We start from the raw sequence: 24,644 nt of genomic DNA on the forward strand, positions 1-24,644 counted from the left end.
AATTGGCAATTGCTTTAAAACCAGCCACGAGAGCAAAGAAAAACCAATTTGTTGTACGGGTGCTTGGAAGCGGAGGGTTAAAAGTTCAAATGTACTGTACATACTTCCTGGTACTTTTTGACGTCATACGTTCCACTGCTCCTGTTCCATGTTGAGTCGAGACGCCGAGTACATCCAAGCTTTTTAAATCATGTACGGGATTCAAACATTGTAAACACCTTTGTTTGATTTGTTGTTGATATACCAGGGTTTTCTTTCATATGATTTTTTTTTTCTTTTCAGTATACCGGTATATTCAGAATTACAATACCGGTATATTGATATGAAACATTTTATCGATATATCGCCGAACCCTATCACACACACAAAGGAAGCTCCCCTTTTCCTCCTCAAGACAAATTTCGAGGTGCATGAGTTTATTGCAACATCAGAGAGGCCCAGTAGGGAGTGTGCTACTTGTCTCACACTTTCAACAACATAGTCTGCTTAGCATGCTCATCTAAACCCATGACTCATCATGTTCCAGAGGTCCTTTTCTACCATGAGACAAACCCAAAGAGGAAGAAGAACCATCAGCAAAGTGTTCATCCTTGATCGGGGTTGAGGTGATCTTGTGAAAGATTGGAGAACTTGCGGATTGCATCGCTGAGAACTACCTCGACCCGAAAATCGGGATTCGTGCAGTTAAGATCCTGGGATTAGTTGGGAATTGAGACTACAAAAATCGATGATGCCTTGAAGACTCAACAATCAATGATCAGCGATTTTTAACGAAAAGCGTTCTGCCTCTCGGCCTCCATCAAATGCTGTGACGTGTGCGTCATGTCCCGGACCGAACCAAACCATCTCCAATCCACAGCAAGCTCCACCTCGTTGTCTCAATGATTATGCATTTGTCTCTCGATTAGACTCACCATAAATGGTGAGTGGAAATAACTGCTAACCACACTGTGCTTCACTTTCGGCAAATGAACGCTTGTGTTTAGTGATCTGCTCGGGGCTTCATTGCAGTTCGTGGTTTATCCATGACTTTACCAGCGAGTCAGGTCTACGCTTTGGTCGTTATACAGTGATGAACCAAAATGTCTTGTGTAATTTTCTCTAATTCTGGGGTGTCGCATGCATTTGCCGAGACCTCCGATTCAAAAAATTCCGATCAAATCCATGATGGCTCCTCCGTGACCATGACGGCTCCTCCGTGACCATGACAACTCCTCCATGACCATGACGGCTCCTCCGTGACCATGACGCAAGTGTTGGTCCAGTAACAACCTTCTTTTAATTCTACATTGATCTACGTCTCATGGAGGAGCTTGTGCATGCATGACGTACAGGACACAGCATCACTTCATGCTTGTACATACATCACGTACAGGAAATGGACATTGGTGGACACCAACATACTTTCACATGAACTCCAATGACATTTGGGGATGATGGACAAAACACATGTGGTAAATGAGATTTGAGCCTGGGTTCCCTGTGTCATGATCCAGGGGTTCATGTGGAAACACCAACAGGTCAATCCAAGTTGTGAAAAAAATTCAGTTTGTGCTTACTGTGCTCACCTGCCCTGCTTTGGTTCTCTCTTTTGCTTGTGAAACTTCCTGCTTCAGCGAGATCATTCCCACTCTTCCCTTCAGGTCTTCAAGTTGTCAGTGTACCACCATGGCAGGTCACATGCCGTTAATATTCTCAATCATTTATACCCCCATTAACCCACCCCATTTATTTGCATGTTAATATCTCTTTCTCTCTTTCTCTCTTTCTCTCTTCCATTAATTGTGTCTACCTGTTGTCCCAATGACAGTGCTGCCTTCTCCCTTCCTTCACCTGACTCTTCTATGAGCCTAGATTTTGTGTGGTTCTTCCATGAGCCCAGTAGATAAACCACTTCATGTGTGTTTGCCTATAACTGCTGGAATTGGAAAATTGCAAATTATGTATGTGTCCGTGACAGGGACGGCCGTGCGATAATGAGCTACAGGCTGCTTGAAACGTCTGACAACGTGTCCGGTGTGACGGTGAGCGATGGTGGGGAAATATCTGCAGGACCAACGACAGGACTAGCAACACTCCACGTCACCGCACAGGAGCACTACGGCCTCAAACAAACCACGATTTTGGGGATCCAGGTCAGAGACCTTCGCATCTTCATTGTCCTCTTGCCTTGTCGAGATTGTCCTGCTGGAGTCGGAGACACCCCTCCCCCCCTCCACCCCTCATCCCCTGCACTCTGACCTACACTTCATTCGCTTGCTCTGATGAAGGGTCATGCCCAAAACGTCGTCTTCACCTTTTTTCTCCAGGGCGGTAAAATTGCACTTTCCCAACTCCTGTTTTTGAAGTCCATTGCCATCTTGTCAGGTTTGTGCTGGACAATGGAAAATTAGGATTGAGTTACAACCATTGGGCCTTGAGACTCGACTCCAGCTCTGTGTTTTGTCCATTACGAATGTTTTTGTATTACCGGTATCTGGAAATAGTACAGTGAAAATCCTGGATCATTAACTTTCCAGTAGTTTCCTCAGCACTGGATTTTGAGCTGTTGAGCCTCGTGGTCTGTGCTACCGAGAGATAACGAGGTTGGACTCCTGATCTCCCTTTCCTTTGTAGGTTGCTCCTGTGGCCTTCATACGGGTTCGACTCGGGTCCGTCCTACACACGGCCACCAACGAGCCCCTGGAATTTTTCCCTTTAGGAGCAGAGATCCCACTCACTGTGGATTTCCACGATAACATGGGTGACCGTTTCCACGTGGCATCCGTATCCCTACAAACGGCCTGTAACCGGTAAGAGCCATTTATGGGAAGGATTGCGTGGAAACGCTGAGAAGGAAAACCATGCCCTCTTTCAAACTCCCCTTTCTCTGTCTTCAATGCACATCCTCCTTCATGAGCTACTTCCTCATTACAATGCATTCTGTGTAATACCCTATTCCTGTATTGATCCCCCTTACTGCATGCTGTCTCACCCGTCCTCCCTTTTCCATCTGTCTGCTGCCTCCTTTTTCCCCATGCTGTCTCACCCCCTTTTTCCCCACTTCCGAAGACCCCCCTCCCCCCACCTCTTTTCCTCCTCATATGTAGACTCACCCGTCCCCTCTTTGCTGCGTACTGTCTCATCCCCTCATTTCCGTCCATTGTCTGCCACCCCCTTTTTCCTCATACCATCTTGACCAATGTTTTTTTTTTTCCGAAACCCACCCTTTTCCCGTTTACAAACGTGCCCCCCTTTACCTATGTCTGGTGCCCCCCCCCAAACTGCTACCTTTTACCCCACTTTGCTCCTTTTCTCAACTATCACCTCTCCCCTCACCCCTGTCCTGTGCTGTGCTGTCCACCCCATTCCAGAATGGCATTTTCAACCCCCCCCCACCCACCCCACACTTATCCCAACTGTCACTTCTCCCCTCACCACATTCTCACCTGCTCTCTTGTCACCCCGTTCTAACTTATGTAGCCCCCCCCGCCTCCCCACCATCTCTCCCCATTGTTGTTCTTCTTCCACCACAGTTTCTGCCTAACGTGTTTCCTTCCATTTTCTATAATTTCTGAACCTCATCTCTCTGAACAGATTATATTCTTCACCATTTTCTGTCCTTATTCCCTTCATATAGAAATACAAAATGCTTCTTCCATTTTTTTTTTCTTGCGCTCAGAGATGATTTGTTACAAATCAATCGTGGATCCACAAACGGTACTTTCACGGTGAGAGCCGTTGGTGTGGGACTCACACTGCTGTGCGTCGAAGACTCCATGACGTCGGGCCTGACCGATTACGTCCCGGTCCCTGTGGGACATGCGATAGGCCCTGAAATGCTGGACACCATGACCCAGGGAGATGTGATTTGCCTCGACTCGCTGCTCCTTTCACCCGATGGTGGGTTCTTACCCCATATTTCATGGATGTCCGTTCTTCGCGTCATATCTGCACGAGCTCCTACACGAGCCTTCCACACTGTTACAAATCACGTGTTCATGAAGGACCCGCAAGTTTGTGACCGTTTCTCGAATGGCCCATCGTGCACCATCTTTATCATTTCCAATTTTGTGGTTTGAGTTTTCATTGAATTTAATTAATATTTCCTCTTCTTTTGTACTGCTCTTATACGAGGCCAGACATTTGAGACTGGTCCGCACTATGAATGATTGTAACATATTGAGTGATCTCTAACCTGCTTGGGCAAATCGCTCTTCTGTCTCACTCTTCCCTCCAGGACGTCAAGCAAGCAGTGCACCGCCATCTCGTGTCATTCCCCTATTCTGAACCATGATGTTTATTACCCCCATTAACCCTCCCCAACCTAACCATCTTGCTTGATAGTTTTGATGTTTTCTCCCCTCCTCAATATCCTCTCTTCCTGTTACTTCATTCACTTGATGTTTGTCCCACCATCATTTTTACCTTGCTCTTCCATGAGCCTCGACCCTGTAGAGTAAAGGAAATCAGTGAAACACAGACAATAATAGATAACGGAGTCGTTAAATACCGCTGTTTGCTGTATTATTCCTACATGCACAAGATGGAGGCATTGTCGATTGCTCAGGGAGACATGACTCGCTGTTTATGAGAACTCTCCCATGTTAGGTGCTCGTGGCATGTGGAACTCGTCAGACGATGCGGTTCTCTGGGTCGACTCGAAGTGCGGTGTGGCCGTGGCACGGAGCCCTGGCTCAGCCATGGTTCATTACAGAACATCTGGGAAGCTTCGCACTTACCGTGAGGTGAATTAGCTGAGTGTGCCTCACTTTGATGAAACTTCTAAAAGTCATCCTTCCTTGGAGGACGGCGAGATACTCGGTACACAAAATGGCAGAATGTGCCCTGTTTCGATCGGCCCCTCGATCTCACTCTGGAATTTTCATTCCTCCACTGCTCCCTTGTTATATTATTCCTATTTGTTTACATCTCCATAACCCGGGAAAGTGAGGCAGTCTCTGCGCTGACAGGGATTTCGATGCTTATGGAGTTGTGTGATTTTTTTTGTTTTTTTTTTGTGCAGCAACAGATTAATGGTAAAGTAGTTAACGCATGTTTATACCTGTGCCTTTACAGGTGGTGGTGCTTCCAGTGCAGAGGATAACCGCGTTTTCTTCAGTGGAATTGCTCACTAATGTCCCCCAAGCCATCCCTTCCCACATCACCATCATCGTTGGCGACACAGAGATGAACCTGGGTGGTGAGTGAAAACCTCTCGCTCTTAGTCTGTGATAGGTTTTTGGGGCTGGGACATCAAGCCAACTGCACAGTTTCCTGGTTGACAAGATTTTGTGGACTTGCATCACGTTTGCTCTTGTGTGCTGTTTCCAGGTAAGTGTACAGACCCTCAGCGGGCTGTGTTGGAGCGTCACACCTTGCCCCCCACCCTGTGCTGCCACATCCGGTTTGCCGACTTGGCTGAACCGCCTGCAACAGATGTTTTCAGCATCAAGGCCTCGTTCAACCCCACCACTGGTAGGTTATTATGGATACCTCCAACATTTATAATTAATATGGATCTTGCATTCCTTAACCCTTCATTACCTCTGCCACCGAAAGTCGACGTAGGTTGTGTTTTCACCCGTTTGTTTCTCTGTTGTCCTTCTGTCTGTGAGCAGGATATCTTAAAAAGTGGTGGCCGGATTCGGACGAAATTTGGGAGATGAGTTGAGTAGGTCACAAGAACAAGCCGATTAGATTTTGATTCAGGTCCGGATGCAGATCCAGCCTATCAGTGAGATGCAAAGCATCAACTGTTCAGCTTGGCAGAAGTGTGTGCTCTCGTGAGTGCCATTCTAGTCTTTCGTGCTATCTCAATGAGATCTCTAATGATGATAAAATATGACTATTTCAATAACACTGGGTGGACAACATGCATTGGCATCTTAGAGTGGAGGGACATTGATGCCATCGGCTGACCACACACAGTGGCAAGGACTTGTACGCTCCATGATGTAGCCCCAGCATGTGACCAGACCCGAAGTGACATCGTCAGCGTTAAACATTTTGATGTCTTTTTTTGAAAGCCGAGTCAGAAAGAGAGATTTGCGACATACTGAGCAATTATTGCAAAAATCAAATTGCAGAAGTAAAATAGGGGCTGGGATGGTGGGGGATGGTGGCAGGTCGAGTAAAGGAGGAAGGGCTGACACAACGGGTTGAGGAAGGCAAGGTCGGCAAGACGTGTTGAGGAGAAAAGGTCAGCGACCCGAGTTTAAGGAGGGAAGGTCGGCATCACGGGTTGAGGAGGAAATGTCGGCGAGACGTATTGAGGGAAGAAAGGTCGGCGAGATGGTTTTAGGAAGGAAAGGTCGGCGAGAAGTATTGAGGGAAGAAAGGTCGGCGAGATGGTTTTAGGAAGGAAAGGTCGGTGAGACGTATTGAGGGAAGAAAGGTCGGCGAGATGGTTTTAGGAAGGAAAGGTCGGTGAGACGTATTGAGGGAAGAAAGGTTGGCGAGACGGTTTGAGGGAGGAAAGGTCGGCGAGACGGTTTGAGGGAGGAAAGGTCGGCGAGACGGTTTTAGGAAGGAAAGGTCGGCGAGAAGTATTGAGGGAAGAAAGGTCGGCGAGACGGTTTGAGGGAGGAAAGGTCGGCGAGACGGTATGAGGGAGGAAAGGTCGGCGAGACGGGTTGAGGAGGAAATGTCGGCGAGACGTATTGAGGGAAGAAAGGTCGGCGAGATGGTTTTAGGAAGGAAAGGTCGGTGAGACGGTTTGAGGGAGGAAAGTCTGTTTGTTTTGAATGTTTGTCCAAGTCCCCCTCTATTTTATCCTTTAACCCTGCTGTTGGTTTTTTTCGCCCTCTCTCTGCTGTTCCTTTTGTTCTGTTACATCCTAATCTGTTCATTGTACTCACTCTTCCAACCTGCCTTGACTCTACACAAAAATAAAAATGTTTTCAAAGCGCATCATTGTGGCGATGAGCTGGCTGTCCTCAAGTAAATGACAAAAGGTTAAAATCCCACAAAACTGTTCCCCAAGTCATGTGGCCCAGCAAGTTGCTTACACGGCATTATGGGTGAAATATGTTTCTCCCATTTACACTCTCCCTTTTTTATATTCCATACACACAGGGCTCAATTTGAGGTTGTGTTTAACTCTATCTGAAATTATTTTCTTGTTTTATCCCTAACCAAATGCCAATGACTCTTCTTTGTATTTCTGGTTGTTACTTTTGTGTCATTGTAGGACATCACACTTGTGAGGTCTCTCCCCTACCGACTCCGCTCTCCTCGACACAGTGTCAGGCCCTGAGCCAGCGATCCACTTCCGTGCTGATCCACGGTACGCCAGTCTCGAATCCACGGCAGGCGATTCCCGAGATCGTATCTGCAAAGATACCGTTCCACCCCGCGTTCTACCTGCCGTTACCGCAATTGCTTCTGTCTGTGGGACAACCCAAGGCCGAGATTGAGGTCTATGCCACGAACGCCGTGCTGGATAGTCTGCAGGTGCGTTTGTGTCTCGACGATCCTTGACAAAAATGTTGAAGCAAACATTATTCTTGCATCCTTTCTTCAGGTCCATTTAACGATCTTCTCCTTCATCGATAAGCTCTTCGTTAAGCTTTGAGTGTGGTGGAAAGAATGTTCTGACATGATGACTATTTTGTTCGCGATGAAATGTTTACCTCTGATCACGTCGTCTATAACTACAAGGAGACGTACGAGTGTGCGCCTACATGTCATGTGAGGAGGAAAGCCCTACAGTTGGGGCTTTCGCATGATTCCTGCTGTTATAGAATAATAATATTAATTGAACCATTGGAAAACTAATTAATCTATTTACTTGAAACAAAAATTAGTATCCGTTTAAACTTTATATCGTAAAGACAGCTCTCTTTTAAAATCCTTCTTTACTTCATTTAAGAAGAAGAAGCAGGAATGGGAGCTTGAGGCGGTGTTTCCAACAGTAACATTTATTAACTAGAACTGCCACTTTATAACTGCTGGCAGTGATGACCGGGTACCCGGATGTCCGCCTTTGATACGACGTGAGAATTTCTGGAGATGACGGTCGCAAAGTTTCGCTTCGATAATTAACGGCAGTAGGAACGCTTTCAAGGACATGGCAGGAGAGCACTAAATTATCCACATAAACAACGACATGGTATTCATGGAATACTTAACCTGCGCAGTCTTGAGAAGGACTTGGTGTAAGCCAACTCTTGTCTTGAGAAGGACTTGGTGTAAGCCAACTCTTGTCTTGAGAAGGACTTGGTGTAAACCAACTGTTGTCTTGAGAAGGACTTGGTGTAAGCCAACTCTTGTCTTGAGAAGGACTGGGTGTAAGCCAACTCTTGTCTTGAGAATGACTTGGTGTAAGCCAACTCTTGTCTTGAGAAGGACTTGGTGTAAGCCAACTCTTGTCTTGAGAAGGACTTGGTGTAAGCCAACTCTTGTCTTGAGAAGGACTTGGTGTAAGCCAACTCTTGTCTTGAGAAGGACTTTGTGTAAGCCAACTCTTGTCTTGAGAAGGACTTGGTGTAAACCAACTGTTGTCTTGAGAAGGACTTGGTGTAAGCCAACTCTTGTCTTGAGAAGGACTGGGTGTAAGCCAACTCTTGTCTTGAGAATGACTTGGTGTAAGCCAACTCTTGTCTTGAGAAGGACTTGGTGTAAGCCAACTCTTGTCTTGAGAAGGACTTGGTGTAAGCCAACTCTTGTCTTGAGAATGACTTGGTGTAAGCCAACTCTTGTCTTGAGAAGGACTTTGTGTAAACCAACTCTTGTCTTGAGAAGGACTTGGTGTAAACCAACTCTTGTCTTGAGAAGGACTTGGTGTAAACCAACTCTTGTCTTGAGAAGGACTTGGTGTAAACCAACTCTTGTCTTGAGAAGGACTTGGTGTAAACCAACTCTTGTCTTGAGAAGGACTTGGTGTAAGCCAACTCTTGTCTTGAGAAGGACTTGGTGTAAGCCAACTCTTGTCTTGAGAAGGACTTGGTGTAAGCCAACTCTTGTCTTGAGAAGGACTTGGTGTAAGCCAACTCTTGTCTTGAGAAGGACTTGGTGTAAACCAACTGTTGTCTTGAGAAGGACTTGGTGTAAGCCAACTCTTGTCTTGAGAAGGACTTGGTGTAAGCCAACTCTTGTCTTGAGAAGGACTTGGTGTAAACCAACTGTTGTCTTGAGAAGGACTTGGTGTAAGCCAACTCTTGTCTTGAGAAGGACTTGGTGTAAACCAACTGTTGTCTTGAGAAGGACTTGGTGTAAGCCAACTCTTGTCTTGAGAAGGACTTGGTGTAAACCAACTGTTGTCTTGAGAAGGACTTGGTGTAAGCCAACTCTTGTCTTGAGAAGGACTTGGTGTAAGCCAACTCTTGTCTTGAGAAGGACTTGGTGTAAGCCAACTCTTGTCTTGAGAAGGACTTGGTGTAAGCCAACTCTTGTCTTGAGAAGGACTTGGTGTAAACCAACTCTTGTCTTGAGAAGGACTTGGTGTAAACCAACTCTTGTCTTGAGAAGGACTTGGTGTAAACCAACTCTTGTCTTGAGAAGGACTTGGTGTAAACCAACTCTTGTCTTGAGAAGGACTTGGTGTAAACCAACTCTTGTCTTGAGAAGGACTTGGTGTAAGCCAACTCTTGTCTTGAGAAGGACTTGGTGTAAACCAACTGTTGTCTTGAGAAGGACTTGGTGTAAACCAACTGTTGTCTTGAGAAGGACTTGGTGTAAACCAACTCTTGTCTTGAGAAGGACTTGGTGTAAACCAACTCTTGTGTTTTTTTAGGGAATTTTTTTTCTTTGATCCAACATGGTGCCAGACCAGTGACCAATGATGTCACTTTTGTCAAACTATATTTCCCGTGGGTAGGTGATCAATTAGTTAAGATTTAGCGGTTTCAATGGTTGCAGGGAAATATTTTTTCATTCTGACGAGAACAAGCGTTGTAAAATTAGGACGTCATCATGAAGGCACCATCCATCCATCCATTCGTTGGGACCACACTCTGTGCAGAGCGTTGGTGCTGCTGAAGCAGTCTCCTTGGCTATTGGGAACAATCCTGGACAGGTCGCCACTCCGACACAGGATACCAGCCAGCTGGCACTCATTTTGCCACCCTCGGAAGGATGACAAGCAAAGTCAACCCCAACTGGTATTAATGGTATGACAGCAGAGTGGGATTTGTTCCTCAGATCCCAAGCCCACCACTCAAACCATGAAGCCAACACGAGGCGTGAAGGCACGATGACATCATCATGAACATATCTTATTTCCCATGGGGAGTACTTCACAATGAGCCATGGGACTTTGTGATGTCTCCAGGGTCGTTCTGCATTAAGGTGTAACTCTTCTATGGATAAAGTCATGATTTGAACGAATTCATTATATTTCATTATATGCTGCGTGCACAGTCAAGACCGGATTTAAAGTGAAAGGGATCCCATATGATATGCCGTGACAGACTGGCCAACCATTCCTTATCAACCACTTAATTGGAGTGCTTGCATGAGTGCTCAACCACTTGCTGAACGCCTTAATCGATAGCGTGACCGCGCCACGTCATTCTGAGCGAACCGTTCATTCACTGCAGACGCTTTTGCCCACCACATCATTCAGAGCAAGCGGTCCATGCTCCATCACCCTGAGCAAATGGTCCATGATCCGTCGCCCCGAGCGAGCGGTCCGTGCTCCGTCGCCCCGAGCGAGCGGTCCGTGCTCCGTCGCCCCGAGCGAGCGGTCCGTGCTCCGTCGCCCCGAGCGAGCGGTCCGTGCTCCGTCGCCCCGACCGAGCGGTCCGTGCTCCGTCGCCCCGAGCGAGCGGTCCGTGCTCCGTCGCCCCGAGCGAGCGGTCCGTGCTCCGTCGCCCCGACCGAGCGGTCCGTGCTCCGTCGCCCCGAGCGAGCGGTCCGTGCTCCGTCGCCCCGAGCGAGCGGTCCGTGCTCCGTCGCCCCGAGCGAGCGGTCCGTGCTCCGTCGCCCCGAGCGAGCGGTCCGTGCTCCGTCGCCCCGAGCGAGCGGTCCGTGCTCCGTCGCCCCGAGCGAGCGGTCCGTGCTCCGTCGCCCCGAGCGAGCGGTCCGTGCTCCGTCGCCCCGAGCGAGCGGTCCGTGCTCCGTCGCCCCGAGCGAGCGGTCCGTGCTCCGTCGCCCGAGCGAGCGGTCCGTGCTCCGTCGCCCCGAGCGAGCGGTCCGTGCTCCGTCGCCCCGAGCGAGCGGTCCGTGCTCCGTCGCCCCGAGCGAGCGGTCCGTGCTCCGTCGCCCCGAGCGAGCGGTCCGTGCTCCGTCGCCCCGAGCGAGCGGTCCGTGCTCCGTCGCCCCGAGCGAGCGGTCCGTGCTCCGTCGCCCCGAGCGAGCGGTCCGTGCTCCGTCGCCCCGAGCGAGCGGTCCCTGCTCCGTCGCCCCGAGCGAGCGGTCCCTGCTCCGTCGCCCCGAGCGAGCGGTCCCTGCTCCGTCGCCCCGAGCGAGCGGTCCGTGCTCCGTCGCCCCGAGCGAGCGGTCCGTGCTCCGTCGCCCCGAGCAAGCGGTCCGTGCTCCGTCGCCCCGAGCGAGCGGTCCCTGCTCCGTCGCCCCGAGCGAGCGGTCCCTGCTCCGTCGCCCCGAGCGAGCGGTCCGTGCTCCGTCGCCCCGAGCGAGCGGTCCCTGCTCCGTCGCCCCGAGCGAGCGGTCCGTGCTCTTTGTGCTTTGTGCTTTTGCTCCGTCTGTGCTTTGTCACTTTTAATGTTTGTGAACATATCCCTGAAACGTCTCCATAAATGCAACGTTGTTTTCCCGTGAAAGCTACTCATGGTTTTTAGGTTGTTGCCAATGGTGTGTGTGTGTGTGTTTGTGTGTGTGTGTGTGTGTGTGTGTGTGTGTGTGTGTAGGTGCACATGTGTGTGCATGCGTATGTGTGTGTGTGTGTGCGTGTGTGTATGACTGTGTGTGTTTGCGTGTGAATGTGTGTGTATGACTGTGTGTGTGTGCATGTCAAGACATAATTCTCTCTCTCTTTTTCTGTCCCATCCTTGCTCTACTCCCTCCCAATGCAGTGCCGTACCCTCCTCCCACACCTCTCACCCTCCCCTCCCCTCTTTCCCTCTCCCCTCACCTCTCTCCCTCTCTCGACATATCCGGACGGTGGTTATGTCTGGACAGGGTTTGTCTCCGGACGTGTCCGTGCCGTGCTTATGTCCACATTGGAGTTTATCTCTGGACGTGTCCAAGCGGTGTTTGTCTCCGGCCAACTTGGCAGACGCGTCCGGGTGGTGTTTGTCTCTGGACGGGTCCTGGCGGTAATTAACGCTCCACCGCACATCTGCCTTCCCTTCCTCTCACCTCACACTGTCTTCCCTTCCCCCACCTCTCCTCGATCCCCCACCCCATCTCTCTCTCCCCCCCTCTTTTTTTCCCTCCCCCCTTTAGTATTATCAGCGACGGGTGGTATTTCCGTGTGCGTGCGTGCGTGCGTGCGTGCGCACACACACAAACCATAATATTTCATGAAGCAACAGGAAAATATATCGCTGTTTGCATCACTCGTAATGGAGTGTTTTGAGGATCATGACGGTCTATATAAGAAAGGACTTCATCATCATCATGTTTCACTTGTTCCACTTATTACACTTCATTTTACCTCCTCATTCAGACTCGTAGACATGCAATATGTTTGTGAAGTACAAGATGCTGTTTTTTGATTGAACCCGTAAGTGAAGCGACGGGTTGGCAATCCTCGTTATACTGAAGTGGTGAGACGGGAGGCAAGACCCTTTTCATCCTTGTTTGTGGTTTTTACATGGTACTGTCCTTTCAATCGTACCATTTTGTTTACATCCCAAGTGCCTGTGAGGTCACCAAGGTGTGAACAGGTGTTACGTGTCTGAAACCATACTTGGCAGGTGGATTACCCTTCCATAAAGGCCATTCATGATCGACCTGGGCCTTTACTAGAAATCCGAGAGTGACATTGTCATCCTCTCGAGTGTGTCTCGGTTTCTGGAAGCGTTAAAATCAAAATTGTAATAAATGCTTGTGCCGTCGGGACGGTTTGAACCCCAAGCTGGTCTGGTGTGCTAATCACAATATGTCGACACGTTGTTGTTTACCCAACGGGATGGTGTTAAAGGTGATATTTTAATTTGTGGTGTGTGTGAATGTCGTGCATCAAGGTGAACAGTGACTGGCCATTTGTGGAGGTGGTGCAGTTGGAGCGGCACGACGGGTCGAAAGGACCCGCCGTAATCTCAATCCGATGGAAGGACATGGGAAACCTCCCTTGGCGAGAGAAGGATCCCGAACCCACCCTTTCCGTGCGGAGTCACCTCACGGGGCAGCACGAGATCCTCCCGATCCGTCTCGCTTCCTCCAAAGGGAGCGTTGCCTCGCTCACAGGTAACGTGAACCTTTTTCCGTCTCTCTCGGGATCACATCTGTTCCTCTTCCTCTACTTGGACCACTCTCCGCATCGAGTTTGCTGTGTCTCGGCCCAATTCGGAATTTTTATCTTGAAAGTTCTTGCCTTGATTAGTTAATTACGAGTGGTTTTTGACTTTATGGTCCAGTGAATCCCGATGAACAATGTGAGGGACTATTTCACCACCTGGTTGCCTCGTACCAACTCGTGTTCTTCACCATCTTTGCCTTGTTTGCTGGAACCGGAGCTCTAATCGTAGGTAAGGTCAACCTCATGAATCGCTGTTTACATCACTCGTAATGGAGTGTTTTGAAGATCATGACGGTCTATAATCAAAGTCCATCTTTGCCTTCACGCCATGACTTGGTGCATCATTTTCCAAAACGCGTTGTAATACCACGTAACCATCCTAGTCTCGTGTAGACCTGTTTATCGTTCCCATCTGAACCGATGCCTCTAAGTTGGAACCTGGGTTCAATTCCCGTGCCCTCCATGTATTTGTCCATCGTCAATTAATCTCCTTGTGATTCGCATTAACAGAATGTCTACACTGACCGTTTGTCCCACATGATGTAAAAAGGTGTTTCCTTCGTAACACATGGGGTCAGAGATTGAGTGTTGAACTTCCCATTGGGGAATGAATTGTTCGTGTTCATTTCAATCCCTTTGTATAACCAAGGGGAACGAATTGCTCGTGTCTATTCAATCCCTTTGTTTGCTGATCTGAGAGACAACCCTCTATATCACTCCGATGTTTTGTATGTCTGTCTGTGCCAGTGTACCACACTCTCTTGGCACCACGGGTCCAGTCGTACCACCCGGCCCTCATCTCACCGGGGAGTCGTGGATCCTCTCCACAATCGAGCCCCAGCTCAAGTAGGTCCTGGTTTGAGGCACGCAAACACACCTTCCTCCTTATTTTCAACTCAATTTCCATTTTAAACAATTCTCTCAATTGGGATCATCGTTGATTGGGATATTGGGGAAGTTTCATGAGGCTCACCATTGATTGGGATCTTAGGGAGGTTTCATGGGGATCACTTGATTGGGATCTTGGGCAGGTTTCATGGGGATGACCATTGATTGGGATCTTGGGGAGGTTTCATGGGGATCACTTGATTGGGACCTTGAGGTTTCATGAGGATCACCGTTGATTGGGACCTTGGGGAGGTTTCATGGGGATCACCGTTGATTGGGACCTTGGGGAGGTTTCATGAGGATCACCGTTGATTGGGATCTTGGGGAGGTTTCATGGGGATCATCGTTGATTGGGACCTTGGGAAGGTTTCATGGGGATCACCATTGATTGGGATATTGGGGAGGTTTCATGGGGATCACTTGATTGCGACCTTGAGGTTTCATGAGGATCACCGTTGATTGGGATCTTGGGGAGGTTTCGTGGGGATCATCGTTGATTGGGACCTTGGGGAGGTTTCATGAGGATCACCGTTGATTGGGATCTTGGGGAGGTTTCATGGGGATCATCGTTGATTGGGACCTTGGGAAGGTTTCATGGGGATCACCATTGATTGGGATATTGGGGAGGTTTCATGGGGATCACTTGATTGCGACCTTGAGGTTTCATGAGGATCACCGTTGATTGGGATCTTGGGGAGGTTTCGTGGGGATCATCGTTGATTGGGACCTTGGGGAGGTTTCATGAGGATCACCGTTGATTGGGACCTTGGGGAGGTTTCATGAGGATCACCGTTGATTGGGATCTTGGGGAGGCTTCGTGGGGATCACCATTGATTGGGATCTTGGGGAGGTTTCATGGGGATCACCGTTGATTGGGACCTTGAGGAGGTTTCATGATGTGAGATTAAAGTGCATTTTGCATTCTCTCCGGTTTATCAATTGCATTTTGCTCTCTTCCAGTCAGAGACCATTCGATGCATTCTTCATGGACCTCACCTGGAAGTGGCAGGGTTGCAACCCAGCGTTCCCCCCAGACTCGCCTTTGGAGCACTGACTCCGCCAATGGCTCTCCGCGCTATTAGCCACCCTTCCGATACCAACTGCCGTGTAGTATGTGGTGGTTATTGCCAAGACCACGTGATGAGATCCATGTGTTCCCTTCGGTTTTATCTTCGGTACCGACCTATGGCCCATCAAAAAGGAAGATATAATTTATTTTTGAAGTTCTTGTGTCGCCACGTCACGGAAGTGGTTAATGTGACTGAACTTTGACGTTTTACATGAAGGAGCCAGGGGGGCGTTTTGTTGAACATGTGTAATTTTCAATGTGAATATGACAACTCAGGTGTGTTGTGCTCAGGTGTGCAAGCACTGAAAGATGATGGAAACGCTTTCGTTTTTGAACTTTGCGATTCCATGATTGTTCGATTTTTATTTTTTTAATGAGACCTACCAGGAAGATCTAAATTCAAGTTTGAGGAACACTGTTGATGGGTCCCCAGTTTGTCTCTTCGGGCTTATTAACACTATTTAAAGTGTTTTTGTGTTTGTTTTGCTTTTTGATAAACATTTTTGTTGTTGTTTTAACTCATGAACAGACATGAACAGGTTTGAATTGTAAATGGTTTATTAGTATCATGGTTTGTGCTCATGACATTTTGTTTTATCTGACATCTGACACTGAATGCTTTACCACTCCCTTCCTACGGGAAGGGGGAGGGGGTGGTAATTTATCTGGGGGTGCTGTTTAACAATGAGCACCTTTTGTAAAGGTGCTGTGGGATCTTTACCATCCTTAATTGGGTGCTAGCAGATAAGATGGCTGCCGAAATAGTCCTTCCTGATTCTAACTGTGATGAAGCACCTCATGATGAGTTTACAGTTGGATTGAATTGTTGAGAATCGAGCACAAACTCCACAACTTTTAGCGAAGTCTGCTCTGCATGAACACTCTCGCTCTGTCTACCCTTTCCTCGAACCCACGTCCGTCCCTCTATTTCTGTTCAAGTAGTCTGGTGTCCCTGTTGAACTTTCCTCACCCGCACTCTTTACCATTGTGCAAAATGTGATTCAAAGGGAATGCTGCCTTCCCCAAGTTTAATTGTTCTTGGTACGATTCCTACCAACATACAATGCCTTTGTTGTGATATATTTACTGGTCAGTTGATCTGAATATGTTCGTTTGTTCTAATTCAACATTGAATTCTGTCACCATCTTAATTCCCCTTCACTCTATAATCAAACTCGATCTCTGTCTGTCTCTGACTCGTTTTCACACAAAAATTAAACATTGTTTGAAAGTTAATTGGCTGATTCAGTAAGAGATGCTTCCACCATGTGTCATTCTTCATGGACGGACCTGAAAGGGGTTCCATGACGATCCTCCCAGGGATAGATATCGTTTTAATTAGATACAAAAACAATTCCTTGCAATGAAAGATGTGAAGGATTTTTTTTTTCTTGTCTGCATTGATGAGCCTCATATGAGAGCTAACACATAACAGACAGCAAGGGGGGATAAGACAAGAGGGGCAGGAGAGGGAAGGACAAAACAGTGGGGAAGGGAGAGGGATGGGACCAGGAACACGGGGGTATACAAGATGGACATTACAGGGACTTTTAGGAAGGAAAGGAGGTGGGTTTGTGGTGGATTTACGGGGGTAGAAAAGATCGAGGATTTGGATGGGGGACGATAAGGTGGGTTGTTTTTTTTTTTGTTTTTTCAAATCAGCTGTTTTGAAGGCCTGGAGGGAAGAATGGGATTGAAGAGAGTGTGGGAGTTTATTATCGAAGAGACAAATCGCAGGGGGTGGGGGAGATAGACCGGAGGAGATGGAAGAAGACAAAGACGACCGACTTGCCTGCGGTGAGAGGCCCAAAGACTCGGCCTCATCGTGGGAGATGCCAAAGATCCGAAATGCCTTAGTTTCCACAGCGTGAAGCCGGGAAAGGTGGGAGGCAGGAGCACCAGCCCAGAGGGGAGAGCAGTACTCCATTAGGATTAATGATCGATTGCTGAAACATCTGGTTACCTCCGCCATACAAGGTGGATGGAGGTTATATTTTCACCCGTCAGTCTGTGCACATGACGTATTAAAGTTGTCGATGGATTCGGCCGAAATTTGGTGGAAAGGTTGGGTGGGTGACGAGGACGAATCGATTCAATTTTGGTGACAATTTTTGATTCAAAATCTGAATTTTTTACGTGATTCTTCATCATTCAGAGCTGGGGCCAAAAACTATACATGGCATGATATCTGAAAAAAATAAATAAATAAATAAAAACTTGTGGACGAGTTGGTTATGTGACAAGAACAAGCCAATTTGATATCGATTTAGGTTCCGATTCAGATCCGACCCATCAGTGGGATATAAAATGTAAACTGCTTACCTGGCAGAGGTATGGGCTCCAACGCATTCCAGTTCTACATTTATTGACGGCCAGGGCCTACTGAGCCAAATGAAAGACTAGTGTGGAGGTTAAACTACTTTGTAAAAACTTGCAGAATATTTTATTGGAATTCCCAAGTTTATCATTTCCAATGAGTGTGAAATCAATAACATCAAGAAAATTAAGATTTTCAATCCACCATTCTGATATGGTGTGATTGGAAGAGATACACAGTCCAATTTGAAGGTTGAAAATCAAAGTTTGCTAATTGGTGGAACTCTGGCCCATCCACAGGTGTACTGCGGTTCAATACAACCCGACTTGTTACAAATGTGCACAAACTTCATGTCGACGGCATGATGCAAAAACATCATGTTCAATACTCAAACTTTGGTTGCTCAACCCAACCCCCGCACGTCGTATGGTACAATAATCAAAATTATACGTTTTCAATCCGAGGGGGTAATCAGACGAATCGTTACATGAAAGACCGGAGTGATGTGACGCAAACCAGGCACGTCGCAAAACACAGACAACCTGTTGCATCAAATTATATTCCAACCACTTGTGCTTTACAGAGCAACAAACTCTGGGTAAGGAAGTGAAAGGTTGTGCTCCATGAGTACAGCAGGTCCTGTTTACAAAAAATATATATATTTAAATAACAGCTACAAGGATAAAGTACAATTATTGACAGGGAAGAACCAGTTCAAGGATCAGGATCCTCTATTACGTACATATGCAGATACGACAAAGTAATCACCTCGCAGTCACATCACCATCCTTCATCCTTCCCAATCCAAGCCTGGTGTTGGCTTCGTCGTTAGGGTGGTGGCTTGGGATCCTAGGGTCCTGAGTTCAAGCCCCGTTGGGCCGCTGAATTAATACACCAGGAGGTTGACTCAGCCTGTCATCCTTCCGAGGTCGGCAAAATGAGGACCAGTGTACTGGTAAGAGGGACACTGCATCAGCGGCATAGCTGCGTCCCAACCAATGATGCAACCAGCAGCCACAGGCTGCACTCGATAGAGAGAGATCCTTCCCAATGAATATTTTAAAATTTTCGTAAGAACGGTGTCCGATGGGATTTGAATGTGACAATGCACCAATACATTCAACACGCAGTCCAATTCCATGAAGAGGAACAAAACTCGTGCCAGTGATCGGATGACCCACAAGTACAACCAATGGTAAATAGTGAGAGGCTCGTGTTCATTGCACGTCAGTAATCGCACCGTCAATTCCAGGTTATTTCACAGCCTGACTGAGCAATAAAGTGTGTCCAGGAAGTACTTGACTATGTTAATCAGGTACCGCTTTAGCACGCTAAACTACATTAGTCAACCGATGCGTTAAAGAAACCGCAAGAGTTTGCGACCGATGGTAAAAATGGAAATCTCTTGCCCTCTGACAGGTCATGTCCCTGAAATTATCAAAGAATGTTCGTACCACAGCAGAAAGAAGAATCAGTCATGGAAGTAATCACAAAAGGAGTTCACAGGGTATGAACCCAGACCATTTATTTACAAATGGCGTCGACTTCACTGATATACAAAATCACCTTTGTACATCCATTTTACCAACTCCCCAGAAGGAACAGGTCCCAAGAATGGGTCGATTTCCCACAAAACCCAATAACACGAGCTCCATTGCTGGACAATTTGCTGATAACCCATCGCACTTTGGAAAGCAGCAAGGCAAGGCAAGGGTCCGTAGATCGTGAATATGGCTGATGAAGTATTTGGGTTGTGACGGAGAAACTACCTTCACACACGTTCTTGTTTGGGCACCTTTGAATCTACAGCTTCAGACCTGGAATTTGAAACAAGAAAAAAAAAAAAAACGGTTCCAATAATTATTGGGACATTATTCAAACTCCACGAAGACGGGTCTCCCGACGACGACACGTGGGACTCGGACTCTAAACACGCAGGACACTCCGCATCCTCAAAGCAACACACGGGACGGGACTGCTGAGCCCAAAAACAGGAGGCACAGCACTCAAAAAAAACAAATTGGTTGCCAGAAACCCTCTAAACAAAAATTAATAAAAAGCACCCCCCAAAAACAGACGCAGAAAGCTTCATTAAAACACTGCACAGAGTTTACCAAACATACATGTCATCCAACAGGTGCTGGTAGAGTTCCGTGCGGTTCCCCGTGGAATTGAGACGTCCAATAAACTCTTGGTGTTTGCGGGAATTTGCCGCGTTTATCTGACTCGTCCACAATTCCAGGAGGGACATTGGACCTGCAACGTCATGTGATCACGAACAGCACTCGATGTCAGCAGGGCTGATCTTTTTATCGATAAATAAACACTGAATGAAGCTCATGTTTACGACGTAAACATCAGTACTCGCGTCTCACGGGTCGAACAAACGAGAGCAATGTTGATGTCACTCCATCGCAAATCTCCACGCTTCCCAAATAAAGAAAAGTTGAAAGATGGCAAAATGTTCTACCAGGAATGACACTCAAATTTTGAGATAAAATTTTTCTCCCGTTGCGTTCCTCAGTCCAGATCACCTGGGGCGTGAACCGGGGGTCACATAAAAAATAACAAAATCGTTAAAATGGGTCAAACATGACACTGCTCTTGCACCTTCGTGCCATGTGATCATAACTACCAAGTTTGGTGAATTTCTGTCCAACCATTTAGTTCGGAGGAGATAGCGTGACGGAGTCGATTGCACTGTCCTATTTTTTTTTCAAAAAGGGATAACAAGATTATATATCTTAAGACTCAAGATCTGATTCTGAAATCCAGAACAATGTATGTATATATATATATATATATATATATATATATATATATATATATATATATATATATATATATATATACACATACATATATATATATATTGTTGTGGTTGACCAAATTCGCAAACCACCATTCAGGTCCCTTAGGTGAGATATCTCGGTAAGTATATGTGTAGTTAGGCCCAAACCCGTTGTCTAGAGGGAATAAATGTCATTCATGCTGGCTGCGACTCTTCAGGATAGCCGTTTTTCTTTTACTATCTTTATTTTGGACCAACCGCCATTATTCCCACCACCAACCACGTCTCAGCCATCACAACAACCACCAACCACAACGCCGCTTCACCACAACCGCCACGACCTTTACCGTCACAACTCGCCACCATCGCATCGCCGTCATCTCGCGCCACTCGTGGGCACCGATGCTGGACTCGTGTAGAGCGCGCACCGAGCAGCGTGTTCAAAAGCATCGCGGACTTTCCGCAGAAAAACGGATCAAAAACGACTCACGCCCACTTTTGTTCCGTCCAATCGGTGAGCGAGGGGCGATTTGGCCCCGCCTCCAGGGCGTTGGAGGGCGATCGCTATATGCAAATTCATGGATCAAAAAGCATTCACGCCCACTTTTCCTCGGGCCAATGGGGAGCCAGCAAGAGAGGTGAAAGGTCGGAGGCAGAGAGTCAAAGATGAAGGAGCGAAGCCACGGGGCTTATAAGAACGACTGCGTTCGTCAGTCGAGTTCAGTGCAGTTGGAAGCAGTTCGCAGGAGGAAGAGTTCGGAGTTGGAAGTGGAGAAGAGTTCAGTTCGCAGTTCGGAGTCAGCAGTTGGCACAGTGCAGTTGGGAGTTCGCGGAGTCGGAGTGAAGAGGACGGAGCTGTGGAGAGGCAGCGGCGGCGAAGGCGGACGAGGGGGTGCTCGCATCGGATTCGGGGAACTGCGGAGAGAAAGGCCGGCGGCGCGACCGAGGTCGTGGTGGAGACGCTCGTCGCGGGACCCGCGAGTTTGTGAAATCCTCCTTTCCCCGAGCATCAGCAACCCCCTCCTGTTTCCCCCCGCGCTGAGATAGTGCGACAAAAGGGGGCCCCCTTCCCACCCCGTACCAGACACTGTCCGCGAGGCCCGCGGAGTTGAGGCACCACCGCCGCTCCGCGTCTCATCATCAGACGGGTAGGCCCGACACGGTCTCGGCCCCAGGCCCGCCTACCCCCTCATCCTGGAGGGTGGTTCTCTTTTCTTTTGCTTTGGGAATGTGTGTTGTCGGCGCCGTCTGTGAAGTAAAATTGTATAAGTGTTGCCGTGTGCTCGCGTAGTCGGTATTAGATCTGCATTGTCGTATTTGCTTTTTGTCTTCTTCTTTTCCATGTGCTTTTGGTGGAATTGTATATGTGTGCTTTCCGTTCATCGCGAAATAAATGTGCTTATTATTGAACTGTTTTCCCGCTTCGCTTCGTCATTTCTTTCATTGAATCCTCATCTTGCTTCACGTAAAGGGTTGGTCGTGGGCAAAGACGCCCGATAATTAATCGAACCGTCGAGGCCGACGAATAACACCGCTCGGTTATCCCGATAGTACGGAACGGGTCGCTTAAGTGGCCCGTGTCCGAAGTCGACCTGCGGCGAGGTGCGATCGCCCGGTCTACCCTCCGTGTGGGTACTTAGGTAGGTCGAATTTGGCGAGCAACCCTATCCCACGCGGGGGCCGATTGGCTCGATCGCGGTGAGACCGAAAGGTCCACCCGTGACTGGTTCCCGGCGTTAGTCCGAGAGGGTCACGACTGGATTGTCCGTCCGGTGGGCGACGTGCCGCGATTCGAGTTCCGTGGCCGTCAGCACGCCGGCGGGCGCGAATCCGCAACAATATATATATATATATATATATATATATATATATATATATATATATATATATATATATATATATATATATATATATATATATATATACATATACATATACATATACATATACATATACACATTTATATATATATATTGTCGCGGTTTCGCGCCCGCCAGCGTGCGGACGACCACGTAACTCGAATCGCGGCACGTCGCCCACCGGACGGACAATCCAGTCGTGACCCTCTCGGACTAACGCCGGGAACCAGTCACGGGTGGACCTTTCGGTCTCACCGCGATCGAGCCAATCGGCCCCCGCGTGGGATAGGGTTGCTCGCCAAATTCGACCTACCTAAGTACCCACACGGAGGGTAGACCGGGCGATCGCACCTCGCCGCAGGTCGACTTCGGACACGGGCCACTTAAGCGACCCGTTCCGTACTATCGGGATAACCGAGCGGTGTTATCGTCGGCCTCGACGGTTCGATTAATTAATCGGGCGTCTTCAGCCCACTACCAACCCTTCACGTGAAGCAAGATGAGGATTCAATGAAAGAAATGACGAAGCGAAGCGGGAAACAGTTCAACACAAAGCACATTTATTCGCGATGAACGGAAAGCACACATATACAATTCCACCAAAAGCACATAGAAAAGAAGAGAAACACAATGCCATTTTACACAAAAAGCAAATGTAAAAGCGAAGACACAATGCAGAGCTAATACCGACTACCGAGCACACGGCAACACTTGGACAATTCTACTTCACAGACGGCGCCGACAACACATACCCAAAACCAAGAAAAAGAACACCCTCAAGGATGAGGCGGGCCTGAGGCCGAGACCGGGTCGGGCCTACCCGTCTGGTGATGAGACGCGGAGCGGCGATGGTGCCTCAACTCCGCGGGCCTCGCGGACAGTGTCTGGTAGGGGGTGGGAAGGGTGCCCCCTTGGTCGCACTATCTCAGCGCGGGGGGGAAACAGGAGGGGGTTGCTGATGCTCGGGGAAAGGAGGATTTTTACTCTGTCTTGAGTCCCGCGACGAGCGTCTCCACCTCGACCAGGTCGCGCCGTCGGCCTCCCTGGTGTGCAGCTCCCGGCACGACGCGAGCACCCCCTCGTCTGCCTTCGCCGCCTCTCCACAGCTCCATCCTCTTCGCTCCGACTCCAACGCACACGACGACGACGACGACGACGACGACCAACTCCTTATTCTTCTTCTTCCCAACTCCACCGACTGCGAAGTCTTAACTTCCCCCGACTGACGAACGCGGTCGCTTATATAAGCCCCGTGGCTTCGCTCTCTCATCTTTGACCCCCTGCCTTCGACCTTTCACCTCGCTCCCCATTGGCCCGAGAAAAAGTGGGCGTGAATGCATTTTGATCCATGAATTTGCATATAGCGACCGCCCTCCAACGCCCTGGAGGCGGGGCCAAATCGCCCCTCGCTCACCGATTGGACGGAACAAAAGTGGGCGTGTGTCGTTTTTGATCCGTTTTTGGAGCGGAAAATCCGTGGTTTTGTACACGCTGTTCGGCGCGCGCCCTGCACGAGTCCAACACCGGTACCCACAAGCGGCACAAGAACGGTGGCGATGCGACGGTTGCGAGGTGTGACGTGAAGCGGCGCCGCGGTGGGTGGTTGATGTTGTGGTTGGTGGTGGTAACAATGGCGGTTGGTCCAAAATAAAGATAGTAAAAGAAAAAACGGCTATCCTGAAGAGTCGCAGCACGCATAAATGACATGTATTCCCACTAGACAACGGGTTTGGGCCTAACTACACATATACTTACCGAGATACCTCACCTAAGGGACCTGAATGGTGGTTTGCGAATTTGGTAACCACAACAATATATATATATATACATATACTGTTGTGGTTCTTGGAACCGCATGCATCCAAGAGAGAGTGGTTCCAAGACAATAGGGGAGTGCAGTGCATCTATCGGGACAATAGGGGAGTGCGTTGCGATGATCTCATAGCTAGGTTTGCTTACATCATTTCATCCCGACTCTTCTGATTATTCCTGAGGTAAATGTGAGCGACGTGGGCCATGGCGAGTCTGCGCATACTGAATGAAACCTGCATGGATTTCGCCATAACATGATACCTTCGGCCCTTGCTGGCAGCAGCGGATTCCCCACGGATGGTGAACGTATTCTCGTCTCTACGGCTAACGAAGTTGTGATTGAGCAGGGGAATGTTGTGCAGTGCAGGCCACGTTGATCGGCGCTGGTCGGACGCCCAAGCGGGCATGCGGAACCCTCCGCCGGTCGATAGGGCACGGCCGGGGAGTTTTTGCGGGATGATTCGCACGCCAATTTCGGTGTGGGCGATTCGTGTCATGTCGTGGGGTCAGAGCGGAATATTTTCACCGAGATGACCTTACGGAAACGGAGTGATGCAATTTCC

The 24,644-nt window shown here is 48.5% G+C and overlaps 2 protein-coding genes across 10 annotated transcripts in view; one reads left to right on the forward strand and one right to left on the reverse strand.

The window, feature by feature from the left end:
- LOC147033706 (nuclear pore membrane glycoprotein 210-like) overlaps positions 1-16,538 on the forward strand; it is a 59,195-nt gene extending 42,657 nt beyond the window's left edge. The window contains exons 25-35 of the mRNA XM_085851842.1: positions 1,961-2,135; positions 2,617-2,792; positions 3,662-3,882; positions 4,591-4,727; positions 5,059-5,182; positions 5,314-5,457; positions 7,172-7,434; positions 13,071-13,293; positions 13,464-13,574; positions 14,093-14,191; positions 15,194-16,538. Coding sequence (XP_085707968.1) covers positions 1,961-2,135; positions 2,617-2,792; positions 3,662-3,882; positions 4,591-4,727; positions 5,059-5,182; positions 5,314-5,457; positions 7,172-7,434; positions 13,071-13,293; positions 13,464-13,574; positions 14,093-14,191; positions 15,194-15,315 — 1,795 coding nt within the window. The 3' untranslated portion in view covers positions 15,316-16,538. The remainder of the gene's footprint in view (positions 1-1,960; positions 2,136-2,616; positions 2,793-3,661; positions 3,883-4,590; positions 4,728-5,058; positions 5,183-5,313; positions 5,458-7,171; positions 7,435-13,070; positions 13,294-13,463; positions 13,575-14,092; positions 14,192-15,193) is intronic.
- Positions 16,539-19,114: 2,576 nt separating this feature from the next.
- The window catches only part of INTS13 (integrator complex subunit 13), a 37,112-nt gene continuing 31,582 nt past the window's right edge, over positions 19,115-24,644 (reverse strand). For all 9 annotated transcript variants that reach the window (XM_085871838.1, XM_085871836.1, XM_085871842.1 and 6 more), the window contains 2 exons: positions 19,743-19,875; positions 19,115-19,436 (listed from right to left, as the gene is read on the reverse strand). In XM_085871838.1, the coding sequence (XP_085727964.1) occupies positions 19,391-19,436; positions 19,743-19,875 (179 nt within the window). In that variant the 3' untranslated portion in view covers positions 19,115-19,390. The remainder of the gene's footprint in view (positions 19,437-19,742; positions 19,876-24,644) is intronic.

This window comes from Eptatretus burgeri, chromosome 2 (genome assembly GCF_056783735.1).
Source record: "Eptatretus burgeri isolate ZD-2024b chromosome 2, Ebu_testis_v1, whole genome shotgun sequence".
In the NCBI taxonomy this organism is placed as follows: Eukaryota; Metazoa; Chordata; class Myxini; order Myxiniformes; family Myxinidae; genus Eptatretus; species Eptatretus burgeri.